The 27,099-nt window shown below is 40.5% G+C and overlaps 1 protein-coding gene across 5 annotated transcripts in view; it reads left to right on the top strand.

Moving 5' to 3' along the window:
- The window catches only part of slc8a2b (solute carrier family 8 member 2b), a 199,481-nt gene that overhangs the window by 123,070 nt on the left and 49,312 nt on the right, over window positions 1-27,099 (top strand). For all 5 annotated transcript variants that reach the window (XM_025898253.1, XM_025898254.1, XM_025898252.1 and 2 more), the window contains one exon: window positions 23,301-23,811. In XM_025898253.1, the coding sequence (XP_025754038.1) occupies window positions 23,425-23,811 (387 nt within the window). In that variant the 5' untranslated portion in view covers window positions 23,301-23,424. The remainder of the gene's footprint in view (window positions 1-23,300; window positions 23,812-27,099) is intronic.

Genomic DNA, 27,099 nt, shown 5'->3' with positions numbered 1-27,099 from the left:
GACCTTCTGCGTCAGCCATTTTTATATTATTTTTATTATTTGTTACAACATTTTGAGTCCCTTCACACAGAGAAGACGTTCACAGGTACACACACACACACACACACACACACACACACACACACACACACACACACACACACCCTCTCTCTCTCTGCTAATGCATTTCTTTCTTCTGCTTTGCACTGAAAGCCTCACACTGGCAGCAGAATGGCTTTTATTGAGGAGACGCCACAGAAAATGCAATGCATTTGCAGCAGAGGAAGGACTTTCGGTGTGCTTTCAATCCCTAACTATGTGTTTACCAAACAAAATAACAGTAATTTTGGAATCTTTCAGACATCTTTAGAGGAGCGGGATGAGACAGAACAGCTAATATGAGCAGCCAACCGCAGTCACACATCCAGACACAAACATCAGAAGCTGAGAAAGTTACTAATCTGAGAGCTGTTGTAGTAAAACTGAGGATTATTAGCAGGACCAAGGAATTTAGAGGCTAACATTTATCATTTAAACCTTTACTGCACACACAGACGTGTTTTCTATAGCTTATTGAATGTAGCACATAATTTAAGCTGAAGGGAACTATAATGACAAAGTGGCCGAGGTTTTAAGTAATGAGAACGGTGTATCTCTGCAAGTAATCCCTGCCACGGGACTGCCTTAGACTGGTGTAGGTGTTCAGTTTCACACAGACAAGAAAGGGGAACAGACCTAAAACAGTTTGTCTGAGACAGCAGGTGAAATAAGGGGCTTCACTGATGCCCAGTACCAGATAAATTCTGAATATACTTCTTTAGTGAAGTCCAAGAAAATAAGAACATGGAGCTGAAAATGAGAAGAACGCTTCCTTTAGCTGGATTTATTCTGGGGCAGCTCCCTCTGTACCAGCTTTATTTAGATGACATGGGAATATTCTGAGCTGTGGAGAATTAGATTTCCCACAGAAATGCTGAATATGTTAGCTCTGTTGACTCATATTACTTTGAAAACTTGCAGTTCCTTTTTCAAGCTGTTCTCAAGTCACAGAATCGCAATAGAATTTTTCTCATTTTGTGAAATGGAAGCAGTGTATGAAAACACAAAACAGGAAATATTTAAGAAAAAAGAGACACCCTTAGAATTTAGTTTAGCTTCTTAGTTTTTATTTTTCTGTTGAATCTGCTGTCAGCTTTTACAAAGAACGTACTTGACTCTTAAATCCACTGACTACACTCTCTCTCTTTACACTAAATAATTCACAGACATTGAAAAGCTTTGTCCAAATTCAGGAACAGCCTTGTACCTGTTGTTTAATCCTCCTCCGGTTTATTGACTGACTGTAATGGAGCCCATCTGCAATTTTTCACTGACTGTAGTTGATTGGTGCACTTAGCTGAAATTCTGTGAAAACCTTTTCATGAATGAAATAAAGTTTAATGCAGGCCTTGTAGTTAGTTTAAACTTGTGAAAGACTGAAACACTGTGAAAAAAGCATTTCTCTTCTCTTTTATTTAGTTCCCAGTGCTCTTCCCGGCCTAATGGCTGGTTGGTTGCGGTATTCATGCACCATTCAGTGTGTGTGTGTGTGTGTGTGTGTGTGTGTGTGTGTGGGTGGGTGGATTGATTCTTTATTATATGGTGATCATTTTTCATCACACAAATAATTTTTACAAGTTAAAGAGATAACAACATAATTGTGTGACTTGTGACAGTTTTGGAGTAGTTATGTGTTACATTATTAACGTATACACAAAGGTAAAGTGATTACAGTAAGACTGCAGGCCACAGAGGAAGTTTGACATTGAAGTAGCAGATTTCTGAGTTTGAAAATGTCCAAGCAGATTTTACACATGTGAGGCGAAAGACTGCATTGAAGTAATAAATGAGAGCTCTGCAGTATAAAGTAGGGCACAGTACAAAGCAAAGAGTGCAGTAAAATGTTCACGTAGGTCACTTTATTAACAGGAATGCAACAGCAGGTCTACAAAAATAAGCCTTTTAGGTTAGAACATAGATATCTGGTGTATTTGGGGAGATATCAACTCACATCTAATTGACTGCACTGAAATGCCAAAAATGAGCAACTCCAAATTTAGCTTAGTGACTTTTCCAAACACCTGTGAGGCATAAAATCTGTTTGGCAGAAGGTGCCCACGGGTGTACTGCTGCATCTATTCTCTCTTCTACTACAGCAATGACTCATGCCGGCACAAAGCTACTCTACCGCTGATTGATTGTAGAGTTTTCGCACTGAAAGCAGCCCTGCATTGAAATAAAGCATGGGGCCGCATTGGTGGGGAAGTGCTTTTAGGAACCAGGGAGGCAAGGAAACGCCATCCAAGAATCCAGCTGGAGTAGCAGATTAATGTGTTTAAAGGCGTATCAGCTGCCGAGACATGAGATGGAAAACTGAGGGTGAATGCAGTGTGAACAGTAACATTTCAGGAGTAACAGGCCAGATTATGTTTCTTTGGGAAGCTCAAAAATATCCGTATAACAATTTTTTATTTTTCCAGAAGACCTTGCAGTACATTCCTAAAGCCCTTCTGCTTCTTACTTCCTTACTTCTGCTGTGATGGGTTTTTCACACAAGGCCCTATTAGGGTTTACAATTTTCTGGAGCCTGTTAATATTACATATTACTGTAGTTTTGTTTTAGTGTTAAAATTTTAAACAATATGGTGCTGTGTTAAATCTTCGGAAAGGTCGTGTAGATGTTTTTTTCGCAGCATATCACCCATCTCGATATTGTAGCAAACCAAGCGTCCCCTCAGAGGTTCTCTGCGGAAACACTCAGCATTACACTGGTGGTTTTAATGTTGTTACTGATTAGTCCACTGTGCCCTACAACACTAGGCTGCTTGAGTATATTTTGCAATTTATTTATATTTTTTACTTTTACTTTCAGTCTCCCCACTCTTCCGCTCTGCGTGTCAGTCGATTAATTCTAGCCTTTCATTCCCCACTTGGCCAAACTCCAACTCAAACGTCTTGTTCTGCATCTGGCAACTGCCGTTCTTGTTTGTTCCACAGCTGGTGGAGAGCTGGCAGCTTTATGCTGAGCTCACAAAGGCTGCAGAGCAAAACAAGGATCAGTCCAAGACCAGCTGGAGTTCATCCACAGGATGGGGAACTTACTGGGGAGGCAGATTTGTTTTGTGTTTCGATTCTATCTTTTTTTTTTTAAGTGTGGCTGCATCCCCTTTTCTGTGCCCTTCACTAACTCCAGCTCTATGAGAAACATTAGTGTGTATATCAAGCAATCATATAAACCCCCAAATTTTGGAAATTTTAAAATGATTAGACGGTAAAATGATTCTGAAAGTCTTCAGGTCAAACACTGAAACACACACGCATACACACACACACACACACACAGTCATCAGCTGAGGTTTCCCAGCAATCCCATGATCCTCTGGGGGTTAGTGTCTAGGGGGAAATGCAGTACATCGTTGTAACTGATAAAACAGAGAGAGCGAGATAAGACAGACAAGAAGAGAGAGAAAAGGTTTTGCATAGTAAACATGCAAGAGCAATGCGTTCATCCCCTTCTCCTCCAATCAGGTCATTAATCACAGTACTGATTGTCTCATTCTGGTCATTGTTCAGATACAGGCTAAAAACACTTTTTATTGAGTTGTGGTGATTGATGGCTGGGACATAAAATGGATTCACAGTGTCGTGTGTGCATATGTGTAATGAAAAATTAGATTTATAGCTCACTGGTGACAAATCGGGCACAATATCTGTGTGTAGCTGTGTACTGATGGCCCACACATGAAGCATGTTCATGTTTGGTGGATGAATATCAAAAGAGCTCACAGTTTCCCTGCTTTTAGTGGTTTATTACTTTTGCTGCTTAACACATCAGAAAAGCTCTGTTCCTTTTTTCAGACAAGAGAAGGAGAGGGAGTGTGAGAACCTGATGAAAAGTAGAAATGTGTGGGTACACTTGTGTGTGCTCAGGTCCTGCTGGTTCACAGATGTCTCAATTTGTGCTTTTGCCAGTCACTGATGACATCACCTCCCAAAAAGGAACCACACCCACACACAGGAAAGATAACACTGCCAACAATAGGCAAATTTGGGGTAGAAAGATCATAATTCTGAATGTCAGTGTTTTAAAATTCCCATTATCCTTCTTGTCAGTACATACAGCATGGTTAAAGTTATAGAAAGACTTTAACAGCTAGCGTCCCTCCGGATTTCCAGCCTTCACACATTTACTTTCCACTTCATTTCTTAGAGGACACCTTTTATTCTGCAGTGGCAGCACAAAAATGGCACAGCATGCAAACCATGAACTGCAGAATTGTTCAATATACAGTGGCTTGCAAAAGTCACATTACAGCCACAAACATGAATCAATTTTATTGGAATTCCAGGTGAAAGACCAATACAAAGTGGTGTACACGTGAGAAGTGGAACGAAAATCAGACATGATTCCAAACATTTTTTACAAATAAATAACTGAAAAGTGGGGTGTGTGTAATTATTCAGCCCCCTTTGGTCTGAGTGCAGTCAGTTGCCCATAGACATTGCCTGATGAGTGCTAATGACTAAATAGAGTGCACCTGTGTGTAATCTAATGTCAGTACAAATACAGCTGCTCTGTGACGGCCTCAGAGGTTGTGTAAGAGAATATTGGGAGCAAAAACACCATGAAGTCCAAAGAACACACCAGACAGGTCAGGGATGAAGTTATTGAGGCTACAAAAAGATTTCCCAAGCCTTGAACATCCCACGGAGCACTGTTCAAGTGATCATTCAGAAATGGAAGGAGTATGGCACAACTGTAAACCTACCAAGACAAGGCCGTCCACCTAAACTCACAGGCCGAACAAGGAGAGCGCTGATCAGAAATGCAGCCAAGAGGCCCATGGTGACTCTGGACGAGCTGCAGAGATCTACAGCTCAGGTGGGGGAATCTGTCCATAGGACAACTATTAGTCGTGCACTGCACAAAGTTGGCCTTTATGGAAGAGTGGCAAGAAGAAAGCCATTGTTAACAGAAAACCATAAGAAGTCCCGTTTGCAGTTTGCCATGTGGGGGACACAGCAAACATGTGGAAGAAGGTGCTCTGGTCAGATGAGACCAAAATGCAAAACGCTATGTGTGGCAGAAAACTAACACTGCACATCACTCTGAACACACCATCCCCACTGTCACATATGGTGGTGGCAGCATCATGCTCTGGGGGTGCTTCTCTTCAGCAGGGACAGGGAAGCTGGTCAGAGTTGATGGGAAGATGGATGGAGCCAAATACAGGGCAATCTTGGAAGAAAACCTCTTGGAGTCTGCAAAAGACTTGAGACTGGGGCGGAGGTTCACCTTCCAGCAGGACAACGACCCTAAACATAAAGCCGGGGCAACAATGGAACGGTTTAAAACAAAACATATCCATGTGTTAGAATGGCCCAGTCAAAGTCCAGATCTAAATCCAATCGAGAATCTGTGGCAAGATCTGAAAACTGCTGTTCACAAACGCTGTCCATCTAATCTGACTGAGCTGGAGCTGTTTTGCAAAGAAGAATGGGCAAAGATTTCAGTCTGTAGATGTGCAAAGCTGCTAGAGACATACCCTAAAAGACTGGCAGCTGTAATTGCAGCAAAAGGTGGTTCTACAAAGTATTGACTCAGGGGGCTGAATAATTACGCACACCCCACTTTGCAGTTATTTATTTGTAAAAAATGTTTGGAATCATGTCTGATTTTCGTTCCACTTCTCACGTGTACACCACTTTGTATTGGTCTTTCACCTGGAATTCCAATAAAATTGATTCACGTTTGTGGCTGTAATGTGACAAAATGTGGAAAAGTTCAAGGGGGCCGAATACTTTTGCAAGCCACTGTATGTGCAGTTCCTTTATATATGGGGATTCACATACAAATTAAAAAGTGTCTACATCATTCAGTCAGCCCCAGTGTAATGCTAATGTAATGAAGATCTAGTATTTTTTTTCTTATGTCATAAACTCATATTTCTTTGAGTGAGTGGATGTCTTAGCCGTACACCTCTCGCACTGGTCACAAATGCACTACCAGGTGCTATCAGCTGTTCAGACCTTCTGTTTGTGAGGGGCAACCAATCAGAAGAAAGTTGTCTTACAGGCAGACAAGCTAAAATATGTCTTTTCAAATAGAACATGGACAAGCTCCTCTATAAGATAATGAATACTTGTTTTTAACTGTAATTGAAGCAAATCTACTCTTCATGGAGTCCAAAAATAAAAAAATATGCGTACATGATCTTAACATTTAAAAGAAAATTTGACAGCTAAGCCTTCAGCTTTGACAGTTAATAGAAGATATTCTCTGTGCTTTATATCTTTCTGATATTCCTCCTTTGATGAGGTAGTGATAGTGCTAACATCACACACGCACACACACAAAATACTGTTTTTCTCCATTTGCACATTCAGGCTGAACCATTAGTAAACATGCCTGACTGCAGGTTTTGCTGCTGATTTTCTTCCTAAAAATTAGTGTCACCAGAATTTACAGCAGCAAAACCTTTTCTGTGAGCCTCAGCCAGCTGGCTCCGGCTGATATTTCGGAGTAACCTGACAAAGGGCAATCGCTCATCAAATTTCCTTTGACTTGGTAAATGGGATGAAAAAGTGGTGCAGAAGGAGGACGTGGCATGTGAAAGAAAGTAGAGTAAATTGATGTTACCTTGTGCCCTGGGCAGTTTTTGTCATCACTCATTTTCAGTGACTCAAAGAAAGGTCAAAAATGTTCAGTTTTGAAACTGAAACAAAACCAAATCTCTTCAGATTTCAGTGACAGTTTGAGGATAATCACTATGCATGACTGTGTGGGGACCAGGGGACCTACAGACGCCGTATTGTTTGTTCTGAAGGTGTGACAGCACTGTGTGCACGAAGCTGGTTGTCTCCCTGTGAGCTGTGCTTTGATTAATTAGCCCTCTGGTGCATGCTGGGAATGGCTCCAGCTAGTGTAGTAGCTGAGAAAGAAATTAAGAGGAATTTGATTTCTGTCCTGATGGTGTCATACTAACATTTCATGGTAATAGTGTTCATAACCTGTTGATGTTTACTATGCAAAGCCCACATCATACAACACAGAGTTATGTGTACCTCGTCTTTAAGGAGCAGCGGTGTGTGAGGGAATCAGGGAAGTCTGCTGGATAATTAGGTTTTATTTTTATTAAGTTTTGACTTTTAGTTTTTCAGTGGGTTTCCAGAATGAGTTTGCTTTCTGGGGGGGGGTCAGCACTGTTGCCTCACAGCAAGAAGGTCCTGAGTTCAATTCCACCATCAAGCCAGGGTCTCTCTGGGTACTCTGACTTCCTCCCACAGTCCACAGACATGCAGTTAGTGGTGATGGGTTCACTGGAAACTCTAAATTGCACATAGCTGTGAATGTGAGTGTAATAATAAATTAATTATTTATGTATGAATGGAATATCTCAGAGGCAGGTTTTGGGAAAGTCAGTACAGGTATTACAAAAAATAAACACTTTTTCACAGTGGTTGACTCACAGTCTTGTAGACTTCCAGCATCTTAATATGCACATCTATCAATGCCTCTTAAGATAAATTTTGATTTGAAAAGAATTAACAAACATTAAAACTGAGGTTATATTTTCTCCATATTTTATTTATTTTAGTTAATTTTCCAAGTTCACAAAATCTTTTCAGTTAGTTTAAATTGTTTATGTGGGTCTAATTTTATTTTATAAAGTGCAAAGGTTATTATAACTGTACAGGTGCAATCCAACATCACACATATCATGCAGGCCATCAGTCTCATAATTCAAATGGAAACTGAACCAAAGGAAGAAACAGTCTAATTCAGGTTCAGTTCAGTGGCTCTGATTAATGTCTACGAGGGCTAGCAGACAGCTATTTCACAGCAACTGTCAATTAGATTGGAGTTTTAAATAAATTACCCACTTAAATTACCCCACAGTTATGAAGGGAAGTCATAGAGCCTAAAACTGTATTTGTACCCAGCTGTTTGTTTATTTGTGCTTTAAAGTTGGGCATTTTAGAGTCTGTGTGGATTCCCACACAAATGTTAACGTTTCACAAGCCTATTAGTGCAAATCATCATCATAGGTTAGATATTACCAGGCCATTTATCCAGCTTTAGAAATCAGAGCTAAGTGAGGTGACTGAGCACATGAGGGTTGACCCAAATACAAAACAGATACATTTAATGAAAGCTAATCATTAGTTAATTACTATAAAGATTACTTAATTATCCTTCCCTAGCCACAAGGTCTAAATTAAGAATCATTTTATCATTTAATCATGCTTTTGAAAGCACAGTGTAGACCAGATGTGCTGACATTAGTACAGATATCACATCTGCAAGCTGCTGCTCCAGTCTTTGTAGCATGTCACTGTTGAACAGCCTCAAGATTGTGGCTAAAGCGTCTTTGTGTCAAAATGACAAGCCTCTGGATTAAACCTAAGATTTGATCAACAAGTTAATGAAAAGAGATGAAAATTTAAACTAATGGGTAAGTGCAAAAGATAAAAACTTAAGCACAAAGGTCCAAGTCAGAGGAGAAAAATGGTCACCTGGCTGATAAACTCCAACCTCCATACCCTTTAAACACTGAGTGTTCTTATTTGCTGCTAACTAATACTGCCACAGCACCATCACCAAAAAATGCCTTATGTAATAATAATAATAATAATAATGAATTGCATTTATATAGTGCTTTTCGAGACCCTCAAAGCGCTTTACAATTCCACTATTCATTCACACACTGGTGGAGGCAGCTACAGTTGTAGCCACAGCTGCCCTGGGGCAGACTGACAGAAGCGAGGCTGCCATATCGCGCCATCGGCCCCTCTGGCCAACACCAGTAGGCGGCAGGGTAAAGTGTCTTGCCCAAGGACACAACGACCAGGACAGAGAGAACAGGGGGATCGAACCGGCAACCTTCCGGTTACAGATGAGCTTCCCAATCACCTGAGCCACAGTCACTCAGGTGATATGTATGGAAAACCATCAGGTTTTCTGCCACCTGATGGACTTCAGCTACAAAAGAAATAATGCCTTGTTTTTATTAATTAGCTCCATCGTACAAGTCAGCATATGTGTGCAGAAATCGACACACTCCACAAACGAAAGAACAACAAAAGCAAAAACTGAGGGAATGCTATGACATATGATTGGTTACTGTTTATCTTTGCTTGTCAAAATTTAAATTCTTTTTTCCTAAACAGTTACTGAGGATGCCGATGAAGGTTAAAACCAAACACATAAGTCCTTTTTGTAAACTCTTGACCTCATTAGATAAAGTGGTCTCTTCCTCTGAGCTTCAGATTAAAGTCCAAAAGCTTCAAACACTATTAATCTAGATCACATGATGTTCTGGCGCTGGCGAAAAGATCGAAATAGTCTTTCAAATGAAGAGGAGACTTATTAGAAAAAAGGGGCTTTGTTGTGAGGCGAGTGTTTGGGAGAGCATCAGGTGGTTTGTTTATTTGCTGACTGAAAGACACTTTTCTCATTCATGGATTGTATCCTGCTGCGTCTCGCCGTCTCCATCTTTTCGTCATCCACTCACCATTCAAAGTTTGGATGAGGATTTCTGTGGTGACAGTAAAATGACAGCCGGTCATCTAAAGGACAATTACTCTGAAAAATTATGTGTTTGTGTACCAGAAAATGAACATTGAGAGAGAAAGACAGAACTGAAAGAGAAAGTGATGGGCTGAGAGGCAGAGAGAGGATAGAAATAGATGGAGAAAAGCACCAGGGACCATAAAGCCTCTCTCCTCTGGAAGTGTATTGCTGCCACAGCTTATACAGTCTGCTTTTAAAAGACCAGAGACAAGTCTGTTAGACTGCTGACTATAGGAGTGGCATCTGTCCTTGAGTTCCTGCTCTCTAAGCCTTTACCAAACGTCTCCCAAATTTTAGCTTTTAAAATGGCTTTAACCCAGCAGACCTGCAGGAGTTCCACACCGCCTGGTTTTCTGTGTTTTAAACACTGATGCAAGCTTGCATTGTGTTAAAAGAAAATGCGCCATTTCAAGACTCAAATTTTGTTGGACAAAAGCTGAAAATAACAAATTTTTGAGTCCTGCATCCATCCCTGGCCAGCTTCACTATCTAGGCTAGCTAGTGTAAGGAAAGCAACCACCAGTCGACCAGGATAAAACATCAGCACCTAAGCTAGCTAGCATGTGAATTGCGGCAGATTTTTATGAGACACTGATGGTACTTATGTATTATTGCTTGATGTTTATTTGTGTTGGTGACTCCTCACATTTGACATATAAGGATTAAGTATTGCATGTGGTCAAAGTTCAACAGTTGTAAACAGTCAGTGTAAAAGATTCAGCAGCTAGCACCACAGTCAGAGTCATTTCAGATCATTGCACAAATTGCCATGTTTGATTTGAAGCAACACTGCTCTGTTGAAATTAAACACAAGTATAGTGTACGTTGTGTACTACGTTCAAGTGTGCATTCATTGTTCATTTTGTTCCTTTCTCACCTTTGTTTGTAGGCTTTTCTTTCCTCTAATGTGTGCTTCCTCATCTGCTCTGTCCCCCATCCTCCTGTCTGTAAACAGGGAATTAATCTCAGTACGCTGTGCTGAAGGATTCACTTTTAATTGAGGATGCACAAGTGTATCCTTTGCAGAAGTGTTTGTACCTTCAGTGTAAAAAGGGGGTGTACAAACGAGGGCTGATGGATGAACAGATGGGTGGATAGATGGGAGAAGGACGACTCCATAAACAACCATTTATTTGTTTTCATGAAATGTTTGAGTAATTAAGATGATTGACATTGTGAAGAAACTTGTCACTTCTACACTTTACTGTTTATATTCCGTTGATTATACATTTATAGCTTGTAAATGTAAGTAAAGTAGCCTTAAATATAAATCTTATAATGAAAACACACATCTGTGATCATAAAATACAACAGCAGTCATAATACAAGCTTTATGATGCACGTCTGCCACACCTTATATTTAATCAAAAGCTTCAAGGAGGATGTCTCACTTTTTTGTTAAATGCCTCTCTGCTTGTGCTGCTTCCTCACCTCCTCCTCTCACATTTGGTGGCAGGGACTGAGAAGCACAGAGAGGTTTCAAGGAGAGGAATCGAGTGCTTGAAGCACTCAAGACTGCATTGATCTGTATGTTATCTAGAATCTAGAGAGACAGACTCTATTATTTAGTTCATCTGTGCCTTATTAGATTTTGTTGGATTCTGCAGTTTTGGTCTGTGTGCGTTTGCACACACTCTATGTGAGGCCTCTCAGTTCGGTTTTCCTAATCTCCCGTTTGGGGAGGATCAAAGTCCAAAACTATTGGTCCTTCAAACAGAAGGATATAAGAATATAAGTTAATTTTACATTATTAAGAGACAAAAGCTGATGTTATCTGAAATTTGACTGACAAACTGAGTCAAACAAAAGAGTTTTATGTTCCTCGCTTTATAATTAAACTGCGAATATTATCACTATAGAACTATAAAACAGTTCAAAAAGAGAGCTGGCTTTGAAGTGTCTCTAAAAAGAACAGTTCAGGATGATCCTGTCTACATTTATTTTGCTCCTGAGGCTCAACTGACAAACACAAAAGTCCCAAAGTGACAATTTGGGAACGCAAAACTTTGAAGTAGTGGAAAGATGGAGGCTGAATGCACTGGTGTTATTTCCACTGTAAGTAAAAAATGCCTGGGTTTTGTTCTCCAAGCAGCAGCGTGTGGTGCGACAGACCGCCTCTCACCCTGTTTCACCTGGATGACCAGAAGAAAAGTCAAATGACCCTTTGTACACAAACTGTTTGCTTTTAAGAAGCCAAATGAAGTTAAAGTATTAGTCATGTTTCTTCACCACACTCGCAGTTCACTGGCTGCTGCCACAGTAAAATCTGTGCAGCTTTTGTCAGTTCATGTAGTTTCAAGGTTGGTTTACTTGGAAAATCTGGCAGCTGCTCCGAAACTAAACGGGAAAAATGGAGTAGAAAATACAAAATAAGATAAATTAGCTTTTTTTGTTTGTTTTGTTTTTTGCAGTGTTTAATGTCCTCGTGTGCTTTCTTCTGAAAACTCACATAGTGTTTGTTGCTGTGAAACCTGTATGGCTGAAATAAAATCCTCACCCTGCCCTGTCATTTTCACCACAAATTACTTATTGATATGAAACATTGATTTGTCATTTACTGCTGTGATTTGCTCAGGGGAGAATAGAGCAAGAGTGGGAGGGAGGATTGAGTCACCTTTAAAAGATAGAAAAAGCTTGCCAGCACTCATCACAGGGTGTCATACATCATGCAGGAGGAGTCTGAGCCGAAGGTTTTCATTCGTCAGCCTCACATTCATCTGCTGGAGCAGACGTTCAGGCTGTAATTAATCCAGCCGTCTAAACTCGACAACAATTTGTGTTTTACTCGTGTTGCATGTCTGGAAACACATGAGCTAGATTCCTGATATTTATTAGTGAACCTGAATGCACACAATGTTTTGGCCTGTGCTGACATTTCTTTATGCAGCATGCAGTTTTTGAGTTGCTGACAGTTTCTTGATTTCCATCAAGCAGCAGCCTCTTAAGCTGAAAAATCAGTGTGGAAACAGTAAAAACTGCAGTTTCTGTAACGGCCACTTGAGTGAGTCAACAGTCCTGAGATAAAATACGAATGAATGAATGATAAAAGGATACACAATGAATATGAAGCGTGGAAATAATCCATGGTTTTGGGAAGATCAAGTATGGTTTTCTTGTCTGTTGTAATATTCAACAGCAGGGTCTAAAGTTGCAGTCGGTGTGATAAATATACTGATGTCTAAGTTATTAGCAACTTTTATAAACTAAAGATATGATATATGAAATTTAAAGTTTATCAGAATCTTCACAGAAACTCAAACTTATTTTTATTCGTCCTTTATACTTTCATATCAACTTGAAATTTTGGTGCTTCATTTTGAGCCATGTACCCATGGTTCTGCGATTCTTCGATGGAAAGGTAATTTGTTTTGAAGACAGGCAGTGAACAGCTGCTGCAAAACGGTTCAGTGTGGATTACTCTGTCTCCTGATGCTTAATGTGCAACCACAGAAACCGCAGCAGCAGCCACTTCAATCCTGTGTTGATTCTTAGCGGGTAATTAATGGCTCAGTGTCAAACTATCAGTGTAGCTGTGATTAGTTTAAAGAGGAAGCTGCATGTGTGTAATCAGTGCAGACAGAAAACACATCAATCTTGCTCCTGTTTGGTGTTTCATTGACTATAACTGCAGATGCAAGTCATGCAGCTCATCAGTAGATGATAGATGCATCAAGCTGTTCAAAGAAGTGATACAATGATGATATGATACTTATCTCACTAGATCCTACTGGTCTTACTAAAATTATATGCATCATAAAGTGCTCTAAAACCTTTCAATTTGAGCATGTTATTGTTTAGCCCACTTAATTGTCCAATTTTATTTTTTATTTCCTGGTGTCTTTGCACTCCTGTCAGTTTCACTTCCTGTCTTTGCCAGTTATCTCTGCTTTTTATTGTTTGCACCACCCAGATTCAGATTCACCTATATTCAGTTTTATATTATCTCCTGTTCGCTCTTGTCAGTTACCAGATTGTCTTCCATGTGTTAGTCGTGTTGATTTACTTTCCCTTTTTGAGCTGGTTTTTGGCTTTGCCTTTTGCTGCCAGGGTTTGGTTTCACTCTGTACGACCACTTTACAACGATTAAAGATGTGAATTTTGGGGGAGATTTTACTCTTCCTCTTCTGTTCTGTGTTGGGGTTCTCACTTCTATGACCAGTGGTTTAATTTAATGATTGATCACATTTTGGTCCCATGACTGATGTCACTCTAGTGAACATATTGAAAGGAATCATGTAGAGGCAACACAACAGAAAGCAAATGAATGGTGAGACCCAGCGCTGAGCTCTTTTTCTGATCATTTAATCTAAAGTAACATATTTATTCAGCAAAAGCAGCATAAATAATAATGACAATAGTAATAAGAAGCCTGTCATTCACGCCTGTGAGATCAGATTCTGGTTGTTTCTGCGGTTCCCACATTGTTTTTCATGTTGCACACATTGGGGTCAAACACGTGGACTGCTGTGCGCCCCAGCAATCATGGTTAATCATCATTTGTTGTAAATGGCTATTTCATGAGTAGAAGATTACAGTCGGAGGCTAATGACAGTACTTACCATAACATGCATGATGGGAGACGACTGTTTAGATACGCAGAGTGAGCAAGAGAGATGCTGACTGTGCAAAAGGAGAAATGAGGACGCCGTACTGAAACACTGGAAGCAGAGGTGTGTGTGCATCATCAGATGTCATAATTGTTTGTGTGTGCAAGCATGACTAAAGACTTGTAATGTAGTGTAATATTGCAGATGCAGATTGCTAATCTACTGTAGGATGACTCTGCTCTGAACTGCAGCATCTCTTTGGATAATCATAATACTCAGAGGGTTTGTGAGCCATTATGCTAAGATTATATTTCTTAATAATTTCTAAATGTTATCAAGAAATTTTCTGGAAGCAGCTATTGTATGTTTCCCATCAGTGTGGACCTGCAATGCGAACGAAGAACTCAGTGAGAGGAAGAAAACATGAGGTTTATTTTTAAAAAGACAAAGCTGATACAGACTTTAGAAAATGACAACAAAGTTCAAACTAAAAACAAACCAAGAAGACAGGATTAGGGGACACAGACATGGTTCTGGGTCATTTTGACTCAGTGCTTCTGAGTTCCTGTGTTTTGGTGTTATTGGTGTTATTTTGTATTGTGGTTTATGTTTTAGGTATCATAGCAGTCTTAAGTTCTTTCAATTCAATTCAGTTTTATTTATATAGCGCTAAATCACAACAGTCGCCTCAAGGTGCTTTATATTGTACAGTAGAGCCTACAATAATACATACAGAGAAAAAAACCCAACAATCATATGACCCCCTATGAGCAAGCACTTTGGTGACAGTGGGAAGGAAAAACTCCCTTTTAACAGGAAGAAACCTCCGGCAGAACCAGGCTCAGGGAGGGGCGGGGCCATCTGCTGCGACCGGTTGGGGTGAGAGAAGGAAGACAGGATAAAGACATGCTGTGGAAGAGAGATTAATAACAAGTATGATTAAATTCTGTTTCTTTACATTCCCTGTTTGGTTTCTTTCCCTTTTAGGTTCCCCTTGTGTCTTTGTCCTTTGTGTCCCTCTCAGTTTGTCTGTGTTGATGTGTGTTTGTGTGAGTCCTTGTGTCTTGTTTTCCTCCTTGTGTGTCATTCCTTGTTTCCCCAGCCCGTCATGTCTCTCTCGTGCTTCCTCTTGTTCCCTCGCTCCCTCTTGTCTGCCTTTCCTCCAGTCCTCTGTCAAGCTTGTGTGTCAGCCCTGTGTTCTTTTGTTTCCTGTTTTATTGTGAAAGTCTTGCATTCCATGTTCAGTGTGTTTAGTTTTGCTTCCCTGGTCTTATTTGTGTCTAATTCAGCTGTGTTTCCCGTGTGTTTCAACTTCCCTCATTGCCCTTCTGTGTATTTAAGTCCTCTGTCTCTGTTTATTTTCTGTTTGTCTCCCCGTGTTCTCGCGTCATAGTTTTTCCACCGTCCCAGTGCTTCGCTTTTTCGTTTAGTTCTTTCCCTTTTTAGGTTTAGCCCTTGGTTTTCTTTCACTATTTATGTACCTTCATGTTTCAGCATGAATAAACGGCTCGTCTTTTGTTTAACCAAGTTCGTGTCTCGTCGTGTTGTCTGCTTCTGGGTCCGTTTAAATATCATCAGATCTGGCTCTGCAGCCCTTAGACAGATTGGGAAACAAGACAGGGATGAACGATTAATGCAGGGCAGACAATCAGGAAAGAAAAGAAATGCAGCCAGTGAGACGGATAAGAAGACTAACCTTAAAAGTAAAACAGGAAGTAGAAAAATAAGTGAGTTAAATAGGAGAATAGAAATAGAAATATGAAGACCAGACAGGGAAGTGTAGAAGACAGGGAAAACAGGACAGGCTAAATAAAACCAACAGAAATCAGCAGAAAACTCGACCGTGACAGGTGACACACCTCCACCCAGTCGATGGTGAACTGTTTATTTCTGTTTCATCAGATTTGGTGACGTTGTTGTCAAACTTTTGGGAGCAGGAGGTTGAGGATTGAGAGTGATTTTGTCTCTGGCTCCTCCAGTTGGGAAGTCAAATTAGCAAAAAAAAGTGCATCAGTCGGTGTGTGTGATGAATAAAATCCTGCATGAAGGTGTGTATGAACAGCTGAACATGACTTTCACAGAAAATCTCTGCATAAATATTCTTGTGTCTATTTAGAGTTTACTGACTCATTGCTGTGAGGCTTGTATGTCTCCTCTCACTTGCTGTTTTGATTTACCAAAAGGAAAATTCTCACTACGGTACTCCTGGTGTTGAGGACACCTGAACTTTATTCGTCGTAGAACGGATGTTTGTTCACTTTGGCCTCTCGTTTGTGTAGCTGTTACCGACCTGATCCTTAGAAACAAATGCCTGCATGTAAATAGTTGGAAAGGCTTTTAGCGCAGGTATGTTTCTGACTGTTCTTTGCAGTCTGGGTTTCATTGGATAAACAGTCAGCATTCATAAACAATGACCATAAGACTGGAACAGAAATCCAAACAAGTTGCTAGTAGCCTCAAAAATTGGCCATTGTACCCGGAGATTAGGGCAGCAGATTAATTGATGGTTTCCCAGATTGTTACTGACTGATTTGTTTTGACTGAATGAGAAATTCTTCCACAGTCATCATATAATTGATGATCCATCATAAGCACTCATCCGATTCAGGATTCCAAGGGGAATGGAGCCCCCCAGTTGGATGTCACTGGACGACAGTCAGACTACATCCTGGCTACACATAAAAACAGCAAACATGACAAGTATGGTTATCACAAAAATAAATAATCATGGAATTTCAATTTGCTGTCAGTTACTTGAGTATAAACTATTCACAGTGACTTACAGGAAGTAATGACTCTCTGACTCTCTATTGGTTGAAGACAATCTTTACAGGGTTTCTCTTGTGCTTAAGTGTCAGAATGTTTGAAAGAGTGTGTGTGTGTGTGTGTGTGCGTGTGTGTGTGTGCGTGCGTGCGTGCGTGCGTGTGTGTGTGTGTGTGTGTATGTGTTTCTTTGTTTGATGTTGCCTCGGCCTCTCTGCTGAGCCAGCTCAGTCTCATCTCCTGATGAATGAATGCTCTCTCACTTTCTGACTCTCTCTCTCTCACCTTAACCAACCCCACCCCTCAGAGATCGATTGCCCCACTAAAACTCTCCCCCCAGTTGCTATGGTAACACACATTCAACTGTACCCTGATTAAAAACCATATACATGTTGAGGACCTGAACTCACATCACTCTTCCATCTTTCTTTTTCATCCTCTCCTCCCTCTGCCTCCCTTCCCCCTGAGCATTATTTTTATTTGCTGCTTTTTATTATCGCTCATATCTTTATTCCTCTTTTCTCTACCCTCCTCCTGTGGTTTCCTCATCTTTGATCATTCCCCAGTATTCCCTTGGTCGAGAACTGTCCACGCAGGAAGAGCCTAACAGAGACCATGGTAGTGACCACATGCAAAATAAGTAATCCTGAGAGTAAACAGGTCATTCCTGAGGTTTTTCCTGAGGTTCCTACAGGTTCCTATGTAGCTGTTTACTCTCAGCAGAGGGCAGCGTCATAGAGAACCAGTTTGTGAGCTACTCTGTTTATGTCTGTGCTGTGTTCAGTTTTTTAGTTTAACTCCTGCAGAGAAGACAATAATCAGAGTAGACTTCTTGAAGTTAAATGTGTCCTCTGCAGCCACGTTCTGTGCTTTTCATGCTGCTTTTTTAAAACTCTACCTCTTCACAGCATCATCAACACCAGGCTACATATTGTTGTTTTGCTGTTGGTTGTTTTTTTTGCAGGACTGCATACCAACATGTCTGCATTGGCTGCATACCCAAAATCCTTTGTGTCACCAAATAATTGCTCAAATGGACACAAATGGAGTACCGTTTTAGATATACAAAGAGATGCATGATCTGTTTGATTGTTTGTATCTTACCAGAGGCCTGGATATTACTGTGATACCACTACTACTGACTCCTTCCTCTGTTTATTCACTGCCCGCTGTCCTTATCCACCTCCCATCACTCATTTTGTACTCTTCCTTCCTCAACTTATTGGCTTTTTATCTCTGATTCGCCCCTCTGTCACTCTTCATCTGTACTTCGCATCAATCTGTTATTTTTTGCTTCTTCATTCCTCCTTAAAATCCATCCTCTTCTCGCCCTTTCCCTCCCTCTTTGATCTCTCTTCATCTGCTGTCTTTAACTCCTCCTTCCCTGCTGGCCCCATTTTTTTATCTCTAATTTCCCATTTGGGTTTCCCACAACTCCTCTCCTCTTTCTTTTATTCAGTGCCCACCCATCTCTCACTTTTCCAGTTCTCCCTAAATGACCTTCATCCATCTTTATATTATTAACTTTTCACAGAATAACCCATCTGTCTGTATATAAATACTGACTCATAAAGCATGCCCTTTGGTGTTTTGGCTTATTCTGTAGATGTAGCTCGTTTTTTGTTTTACATTAAACCATAAAAGCTTCTGTAGATCATTATCTTCTTTAAACTCCTTCAAATTGCATTTTTAAGCAGGGAGTAAATGGTGAGTCGATCAAAAGATACTGAAGCTAATCTAATTGTGCTGAATCACACTGGAGTCCATTAATCATCGCTCTCATTTCAGCTCACCTCTGCTTCTTTTCCCTTTCAATCTGGAGGTGCTCGCAGAAACTGATTAATGAAATACCTCAGTGTAATTATTATCATTAGTTTACCCACATAAGCACATTTAAAAACACAGAATTGTCTTTAGAAATGCACTGAGTGGTTTTATGGTTGATATGCACGATAAAAATCTAATTTCCGCGCATGTTTGTGAAAGGCTCAGTAAAAAAAATAACCTCAGCAGTAATATTTATATTAAAGTGTTCATTATACTGAAAGGCATGCATACATCAGAGCACATTTTAACCCACAATCTCTCCTTCCTCTCTCTTACCTGCACTTCATTTTAGTGACCAGGTTACAGGGGTCGGGTTATGGCTCTTTCTGAGTCTAAATGTTTCACCACAACAACAAAATGATTCTCATGAGCCTCAAAATCAAATTTTCTACATTTATTTCTGGTCAAACATCCTGGAAGTGTTTGTGTCTTATGAGCAGTTTAGTTCACACCATAATCAAAGTAAGTCAGTCATTTTTATCACTGAAACAGTCAGCAGTGATTTCTGTTCGACAGCAAAAACTGCACCGAGGTTTTGAAGTGTTCAGTCTGATGGTTTCCACATACACGTACACGTCTTCTAGTCAGATCTTCTAACATAAAGTATAAACATAAAGTATAATATCAGCTGACTGTTGATTTCTCATGTTGTAAAGTCAGGCAAAATGAGACCTGTCCGGATGCATCTGGAATCCAGAAAATTAACCCATTAATGACTGTAAATATTATTCATACAAACTTTGTTATTACCATGATCATTAAATATTAGTCTTTACAGATGTTACTAATAAAAATGTGCCGTATTCTTTTCTATAATCACTTTTTAGTTTCTGTTATATTTCTTAAGAGCCAGTTCACGACAGCCTCTGTTAAACTTCTCAGCTGATAACTGAAGTCTAATATGAAACAGTCCAAAGGGACAGCCTGGAGCTACTCATATGATTTTTTTTTTTTTGTTTTCTTTTGAGAACAAGCACACTTTCCCAGGCAGACAAGGCACATTTTATCCTGACAGCATGATTTTGTGTTCTGCAGTCCTCCAGCCTCGCTTATAAAACAGTATGTAGGATCCATCCTTTTTGTGCCAAATAGTAATCTGGTTTATAAAACTTTACTCACAGCTAGTGTTTCCATTATGAACCTCAGTCCTTGGTGAAGTGTGCACACATGAATCAGCTTCAGATTCTGTCCTCTGAATGGCTGATTCAACCATAAATCTGGTGCATAGAAATGAGCCTACTAATCAACAGCCGCTTCTTTCACACAGCAGTACCAGTGCATCCATCATGCAGCATTATGGAGCTGTGCTACCACAGTATTTATATGTTTACAGCAATCAGACTGATGATTCACGGCTTAAAAACTTTGCTGCAGCATGATGCCGCCAAAGCACTGCCAAAGGACAACTTGTGTGTACCAGCTACGCGAGCGGCTGCAGACAGAACAGCAGTTTTTGACACACTGTTGGTTTTGTCCTGTTGGGCTCAGGCTGCAGTAGATACACAGGAGCAAATATGGAGACTAAACATGTCTTCTTATACAAACACAAGCTGAAACCACACAGAATCTAATCGTCTAACTAATCGTGCATGTTGTTTGTAAAGGTGGCATCTAATATTTGAATTGGCTGACCTTTGTGTGTGTGACTGCTGGGAAGTGTGATTCTTTCTTTGCTGCTGTGTAAATGTAAAACTGGATCCTGGCCTGAAAAGAGCTCTGGTCGTCCTTTTTAGTGATCTGATGGCTTCAGAAGTGCTGCTTCTGAATGACTAAACCTGTGTTCTCAAAAAAAACAAACTAAAGAAAGATAATCAGCAGGATTATAGAAGTTATCTTTTTTTTAATAATATGAGCATAATTTTCATATTTTCATCAACCAAAGGAATACGAGAGCAGGTTAGGTGTGTAATGTTGTAAAACAGAAGGTGTTAGCAGGTGCTTCCCTCCTCGCTAATGGACGGATGGAGAGAGATGAAGCGTGAGAGTGAGGTGGAAGATTAGGCACTGCTGCACAAACTGCAGGAAACACTGTTCGGTCCATCTGTCCATCCTTTGGTTTCACGCTGAGGTCTAAATCTCACCAGTTGGCAGAAGTGACGTTGCATGCTCACACACACACAAAGAGGAAAGAAACTTACCTCAAACAAGCGTTGTTAGTGTGTGTTGGTGTCTCAAATTAAAAGGGAAAGAGCAGAAAGACATTTGGTGAGCAGTTCTGGGTTTGCATGACTCAAACAAAAACAAGCCTCTTTTTCTGGAGGCCATCACGGTGACTCGTCCTCCCTGCTGTCTCGGCTTCTTTGTACCGTCTTTCTATCTTTTGACTCTCTTCCTCCCATCCCTCTCTTCTTCTGTCTCATGTTTTCGCTCTGAGTTTTTTGCATTTGTTTGTCCTTTTTCCGTTTGTTCTCACCCTCGCTCCGGGTTTGTGCCTCACTTGTTTTTCCTTCCATCTGAAGTTCAAGGTAAACGATAGAGAAAATGCTGCTTTTAAGACTTTTATGCGACACGAGGTCACACTAAACTGAACTGAAACGAATCAGTCTCACACTACTATATTCATCCATTATTCATTCTTTTCTGTCTGCATTTGTCATCCTTTCTTCCACTTAGCCTTCTGCTCCAGCTTTTTCTATTTGAGCTTTAATTATTTTATCTCTATGTTATTATTTTTCTGTGTTCTGGTGACTCACTTCAATGTTTCATTCAAGAGTGAAGCAGGGACGCCACTGAATGACATCATCCACCCTTTTATACCTGCCAGCGTTCACCTACGACTTCCTTTGTCTATATTTACAGGGAAAACTTTACATAATTCACAATCCAGTTATTTTCTGCTTTCATATGAAAAACATCAGCTACAGTATGAAAAACACTGTACATAAAACGCACTGCAAAATAATATCAAGCAGACAACAAAGCAAGTTTACTTTGAGTGGGAACAAAAGCCAGTGCGAAAAGGTTGATTTTCCTAAATTGCTCTGGAGTTTTTATTCCTTGACTGTGGAGCAGGAGAGAACTCCAAAGCACCGAAGCCTCATCACAAACAGCTCCGTGCCACAGGATCACCAACGTGGAGAGGGGATGAACAACTCTCCTGTATCAGATGGGGGGAATGAATACTGCAATGAACACTGTGAAGGGACTTTATTTTAGTATTTTAGGAGGAGAATCTTATTTAATACACTAGTGTAGGTGGATGAGAGTAGGCATAATGTCCTGCCAGGGAAGCCTGGCAGTAGAGTTTTGGACATCCTGTCGCCCATCCAGGACTTTGCTAGGCATTCTAGATTAAATGCCGTTACAGGGAGAAGGTAATGAGTGCATGGATGAGAGATGCAGCACAGTGAAATGAAAGCTAAAGGCAAGAGGTGTGATTTTGTGAGTAATCTGACATTTTCCTCAAAAGATAAGGTTCAGTGAAGTCATCATCTAAAGGGAAGGATTTTGTTCATATAAATAAGGCAGGCCTGTTTCTAGTGAAACTCTTTAGAAAGAGAAAGAAATCGATATACTGAAGAATATCTATCTACAAATATTCAAAAAAGTATTTCTTGTGTGCAGAGCAAGCCAAGTACAGGGCTGGAATTTTGATTTGATGAAATAAACTTGGGGAAAGCATTTGCCATTGCTGCCACTGAGTGTGTAATGAGGAACACGTTGTAAACTTCTTAGTTAAAACATCCATCCATTCGTTTTCTTAACCGATAATCCAGTTAGAGAGCGTAGAGACTACGTCAGCTGTGATAGTGAGAGTTGAGGTACACCCTGGACAGGTCGTCAGTCTCTCACACCGCTGCTTGGCTGAAACAGTAAGATTACAGAGCCAGATATCACTGCATCCATCATTATTTTCTGAGCTGCATTTTCTTGCTGGAACTAGAAATCCAAGCAGTGTGAATATTGAGTGGTGCCCAGTTTCCACCAATGGAGTGCCAGTTAATGGAAGTTGTATCTATGCTCATTATTTAATTTGGGTGGGTGGATGCATGTATAGATCAGTGCTAGTCTAGTACTGGTTCCATACCTTTATAATAACAAAAAAAGATTGGTGGTGACTATGGGAGGGGTTACAGTGAGAATTTCACTGTTGTATTGAAGGTGTAGAGATCATGCAGATGACGTCCTCTGTGTTATTATCCTCTGGAAAGTCCCACGCCTTTTCCTATAAAGGCTTTGTAAGAATCGTTTGTGAAACCTGTCGAAATGTCGGCTGGTTCTCAAGACTCCACCGCAGAACTGGCTTCACACCAGCACTGACACATTTTGGTGGGAAGGGTGTAAATTTGTATTGTGTATCTTTGCTAAAACCGCAGATGCAACTGTAAAGAGTCTGTGTGATTTTTAAACGTAGCTTAGCCAGAACTCTTCTCTCCTTTCTATCGTTCCCTCAGTGTTTTCATTAAAGTGTCTGACAGCATAGAAGACACTTCTTTTACTGTTTGCTTAATGTTGCATAAGCTTCACTCCACTCTTTGTTTGGTCTTCGGTACAGCTTTTAAAGCCTTTTCTTCTCTTTATTCATGAACTAATTCTGATTTTCCTTCTCGTTCTCTCTCCCCCCTCTGCAGGCGAGCTAGTCGCAGCACCCTCGGCTGTACCCAGCATCTCCCGTTCCCGTCTCCTTCTTCCTCTGCCTATTCCCGTCACCTTCTGCCTTGTCTTTCCTGCTTCTCGTGGGAATCAAACGCCGTGATGTCTCTCTCCGCCTCTCCTGCCCCCTTCCTCCTCTTCTTCCTCTTCCTTCTTCCACTGCCACCCTGCCAGCCAGAGTCCCAGCGCAGTGACCCCAGCGTGAACCCTGACCCAAGAACAGCCTTGCCCTCCATATTTCCCTCCTCCTCCGTCCTGCCTTCCTTATCTAATGATAATAGTACATCACCCAGCAGTGGGGATAAGTGTGATGAGGTGGCCAAGTGCAACCCGGGCATCCTGTTGCCTGTCTGGAAGCCCGAAAACCCCGGACTCGGTTACCAGGTGGCCAGAGCTGTGGTCTACTTCCTGTCACTCATGTACATGTTCCTGGGAGTGTCCATCATTGCTGACCGCTTCATGGCATCCATAGAGGTCATCACATCTCAGGTAGGATGACATTAATGTGATTTTCTTTTTAATTATTTATAAAGGCAAGAAATAATTACATCTTATAAGCTTGAACATGACATATAACTTGAGTCAGGCAAATGCACTCAATCCACAAATGGTATGCTCGATATATATGGTATGGTTTTTGTTTGGATCCCATTTTGCACGAGGGGGGTTGTTTAGCTTCCAAGGACTGTTGACCTCCCAGCTAAAACCTTCAGACGGGTAGTTTTTGCAGTTCTCAACTTTGAGAGCTGCTAGTTTTTCATATTTTATTTCTTCAGGTTACAGATTGACTGCAGTGAGGATAAGTTGTGGTATGCTCCAAAAAAATAACACATGGTGGTCATAAATGTCAGCATACCTGGATTTGCCTCAGCACACCATTTCGGAACCAGTGATGTAGGAATTACAAACTCATAGATTGTACAAATCTAGCAGGATGTCGACCATCTTCCAGGCCAAATTACTCTACAAGTTATTTAACATTCTGTCAGGTGACCACCACAGAGACCTGGAAAAAGGATGGACTACCCAGAAACATGGAATCAAAACTCACGCACACCTTTCACATCAGTGCAGTCTCATGGCAAATCAGGAAATCGGGAAGAATATCATCTGTTTCTTCACAAACACAGGACTGCCCATATTTTCTTTGTGTCAGTCAGTGCAGGTTTAAAAGGCGCCATGTGTCTTTATGCGACAGGCAACCTAAAAAAAACTGTTTTCCGTTACCAGGTGAATATATTTTAACCAGAACCATGAAATGTTAATTAATGTAGTAAGAAGGCTTTAGCAGCAAGTGAAGCTGAACATCAACAACAGCTGAACCTACAATTTGTAATTTTAAAAAAGTGCACAAAGATATTGATCAATCCAAGTTACAAACTGCCTTCCCTTTATTTATTTTGAGTTGTAATAACAAAGAAATTAACGAGGTTGTCTCCAGAGCAGATAGCTTCGTGTATTTGATTTGGACGATTTTTACACCGGATGTCCTTCCTGATGCAACCCCCAAAGCATTTGTGTCTTTTCCTGGGAGGCCTCTGCTTATTAGGCAAATGTGTGAACCACTACACTATGGAGCTGCTAGTAATATGAAGCAAGGTGGGATTCAAATGGTAGTGTATCAGAAAGTTATGATCTTCCACTTCCTAATTTGGCCTTTGTTGCTCTTTTAGCCTGGAGGTACATGGTTTATGTCCATGAACATGAACTATTATACCGACCATGATGCGCTATCATCAGACCGTGTGCCGGCATAATCTGGGACCATTTCATGAAACTGCAGCAAAAATTGCTGTTCACACATCTGTGATGGAAAAGTTTTTTCGATTAACCTTCAATTACACAGAATGTATTTACAATAGGTGTTCCAATGTGTTTTATAAGTTTAAAAAACACCATTATTAGAGAGAAAACCAACAGACGATCCCCAGTGAGCAGCACTTGGAAACAGTGGGGGAGGAGCCAGTCTCTGCAGATGGCTGCCCCTCCCCGAGGAAAAAAAGGAGAATAAAAAAGGAAAAAAGAGAGAACATGAGCAACAAACAGGAAAAATGCAAACTACAGGAGAGAGAAAAGTTAAATGTAATGACATGTGATAGTAGTCTATAAAGATGTGGGAAAAGTGAAAAGAGGGGAGTGGATGAGGAGTGCTCTGTGCATGATGGGAAGTCCCCCAGCAGCCTGAGTCTATAAGGATGGTTCAGCGTCACCTGATCCAGCTCTTACTACAAGCTTTATCCAAAAGGAAAGGAAAGAGAAAGCTTCCACCTGTCGAGTATTTTCACTCAGCTATAGTGCAGACTCTTTGCTGACCGTGCACCAAACACCTCAAAATAGACCTACTTCATGTTAATGCATTAATAAAGCTGTGTTCCCGTCTTCAATGAAGGCATAAATGATTTGCTGGAACCTGTGAAGTGAATTTGTGTGCTTCATCATATAGTTATCTCCTTCCTGTAAAGAGAGTCTGAACAGTTCCTTTAATGGGAATTTCATAGATTCCCCTCCTCTGTCCATTTCCACTGCAAACCCTAACAGTGCAAATGACCCTCAGCTGTTTTCAGAGTCAGCAGACAGAGTTGTTATTTGCCAAAGTTGTCGTGATGTTTTTGCAGGGCTACAGCTCACAGGGTGTGTGTGTTTGTGCCCCAGGTGGCTTTTAATGGATCAGGTCTTGAGGTTCTGCAGTCATAAGCAATGTTTAAAAAAAACACGATTGCTCCTGAGTTTGAAGTTTCAGTGGACCCTGAGGTCCAATTTGAAAGGAGGATGAGGAGACATGAAGGTCAGCTGGAGAGAGAAACAGGGACATTAAGACGCTGTTCTCAGTATCAAAGCTGTTTTCTGGTTTTAAAAAAAGATGCTAACATCTACAGAGTATAAGATTTTGTCTTACACGAAACTCTCCATATGATTCCTTTCTGTCATGTTGTGGGTAGAACAGCAAAAAACAAGTTATTAAAGTTTGAGTACAGAACATTTCTGAGTTTATTTCAGCTCCCAAGGAGTAATTTTACACATTCAGAGTAAAATATTGCTCAGTGCTGGAGTTATCTGACAGGACTGATAACATCAGTGTTAGCTCAACTCCTTGGAGATGCAATTACACTCCACCCACACATTTCATTTCTCCGGTCGCAGCAGCAGGAAAGAGTCGGTCTCCTCGCTTCTATCATGTAAGCTGGATATAGACAGATGGGCAATGACTGCTTGTATTCTGCAAACAGAGGCAAGTAGGGCAAGGATACCTTTAAAAACATACAGGAGCAGCTTCTTCTAGTATGATGGTATTACCAGAGGCTTAGAGATCAATAAGAAACAGGAGTTAGCTTCTTTATTTTGAATGTGCAGCACTTAAAGAGGGTATGTTACATGATTTTGATATATATATACATACATATACATTTTATATTGAATCAACCCAGATTTTGTTACTATAGATTGCTTACTTCATTCAGGAAGTTAAGACTTTAAAAAAAAAAACCCTGAACATGAATAGTGACCACGTGTCATTTTGAGGTTAAAGATTTAGACTTTTATATGTTTTGGGTTTTGGACTGCTGTTTTCATGACTTTACCATTCTGCTAATACTAAACTTTAGTTTTATGTTATCATTTGAGTTCGATTTCACGTTTTCAGTTGTCAGTTCCTGGTTTATTATTATTATTATTATTTCTTCTATTTTGAGTTTGTTATTGATGAGGTTCTGTCAGTGTTTCTCTTCCTTTATTTGTTTCATCTTTGTGTTTATAACTTTGTTCTCAGATGTTCTTTGC

This window comes from Oreochromis niloticus, linkage group LG14 (assembly GCF_001858045.2).
Source record: "Oreochromis niloticus isolate F11D_XX linkage group LG14, O_niloticus_UMD_NMBU, whole genome shotgun sequence".
Lineage (NCBI taxonomy): Eukaryota > Metazoa > Chordata > Actinopteri > Cichliformes > Cichlidae > Oreochromis > Oreochromis niloticus.
Note: the sequence above shows the minus strand (reverse complement) of the source record. Positions and strands in the feature narration are given on the sequence as shown.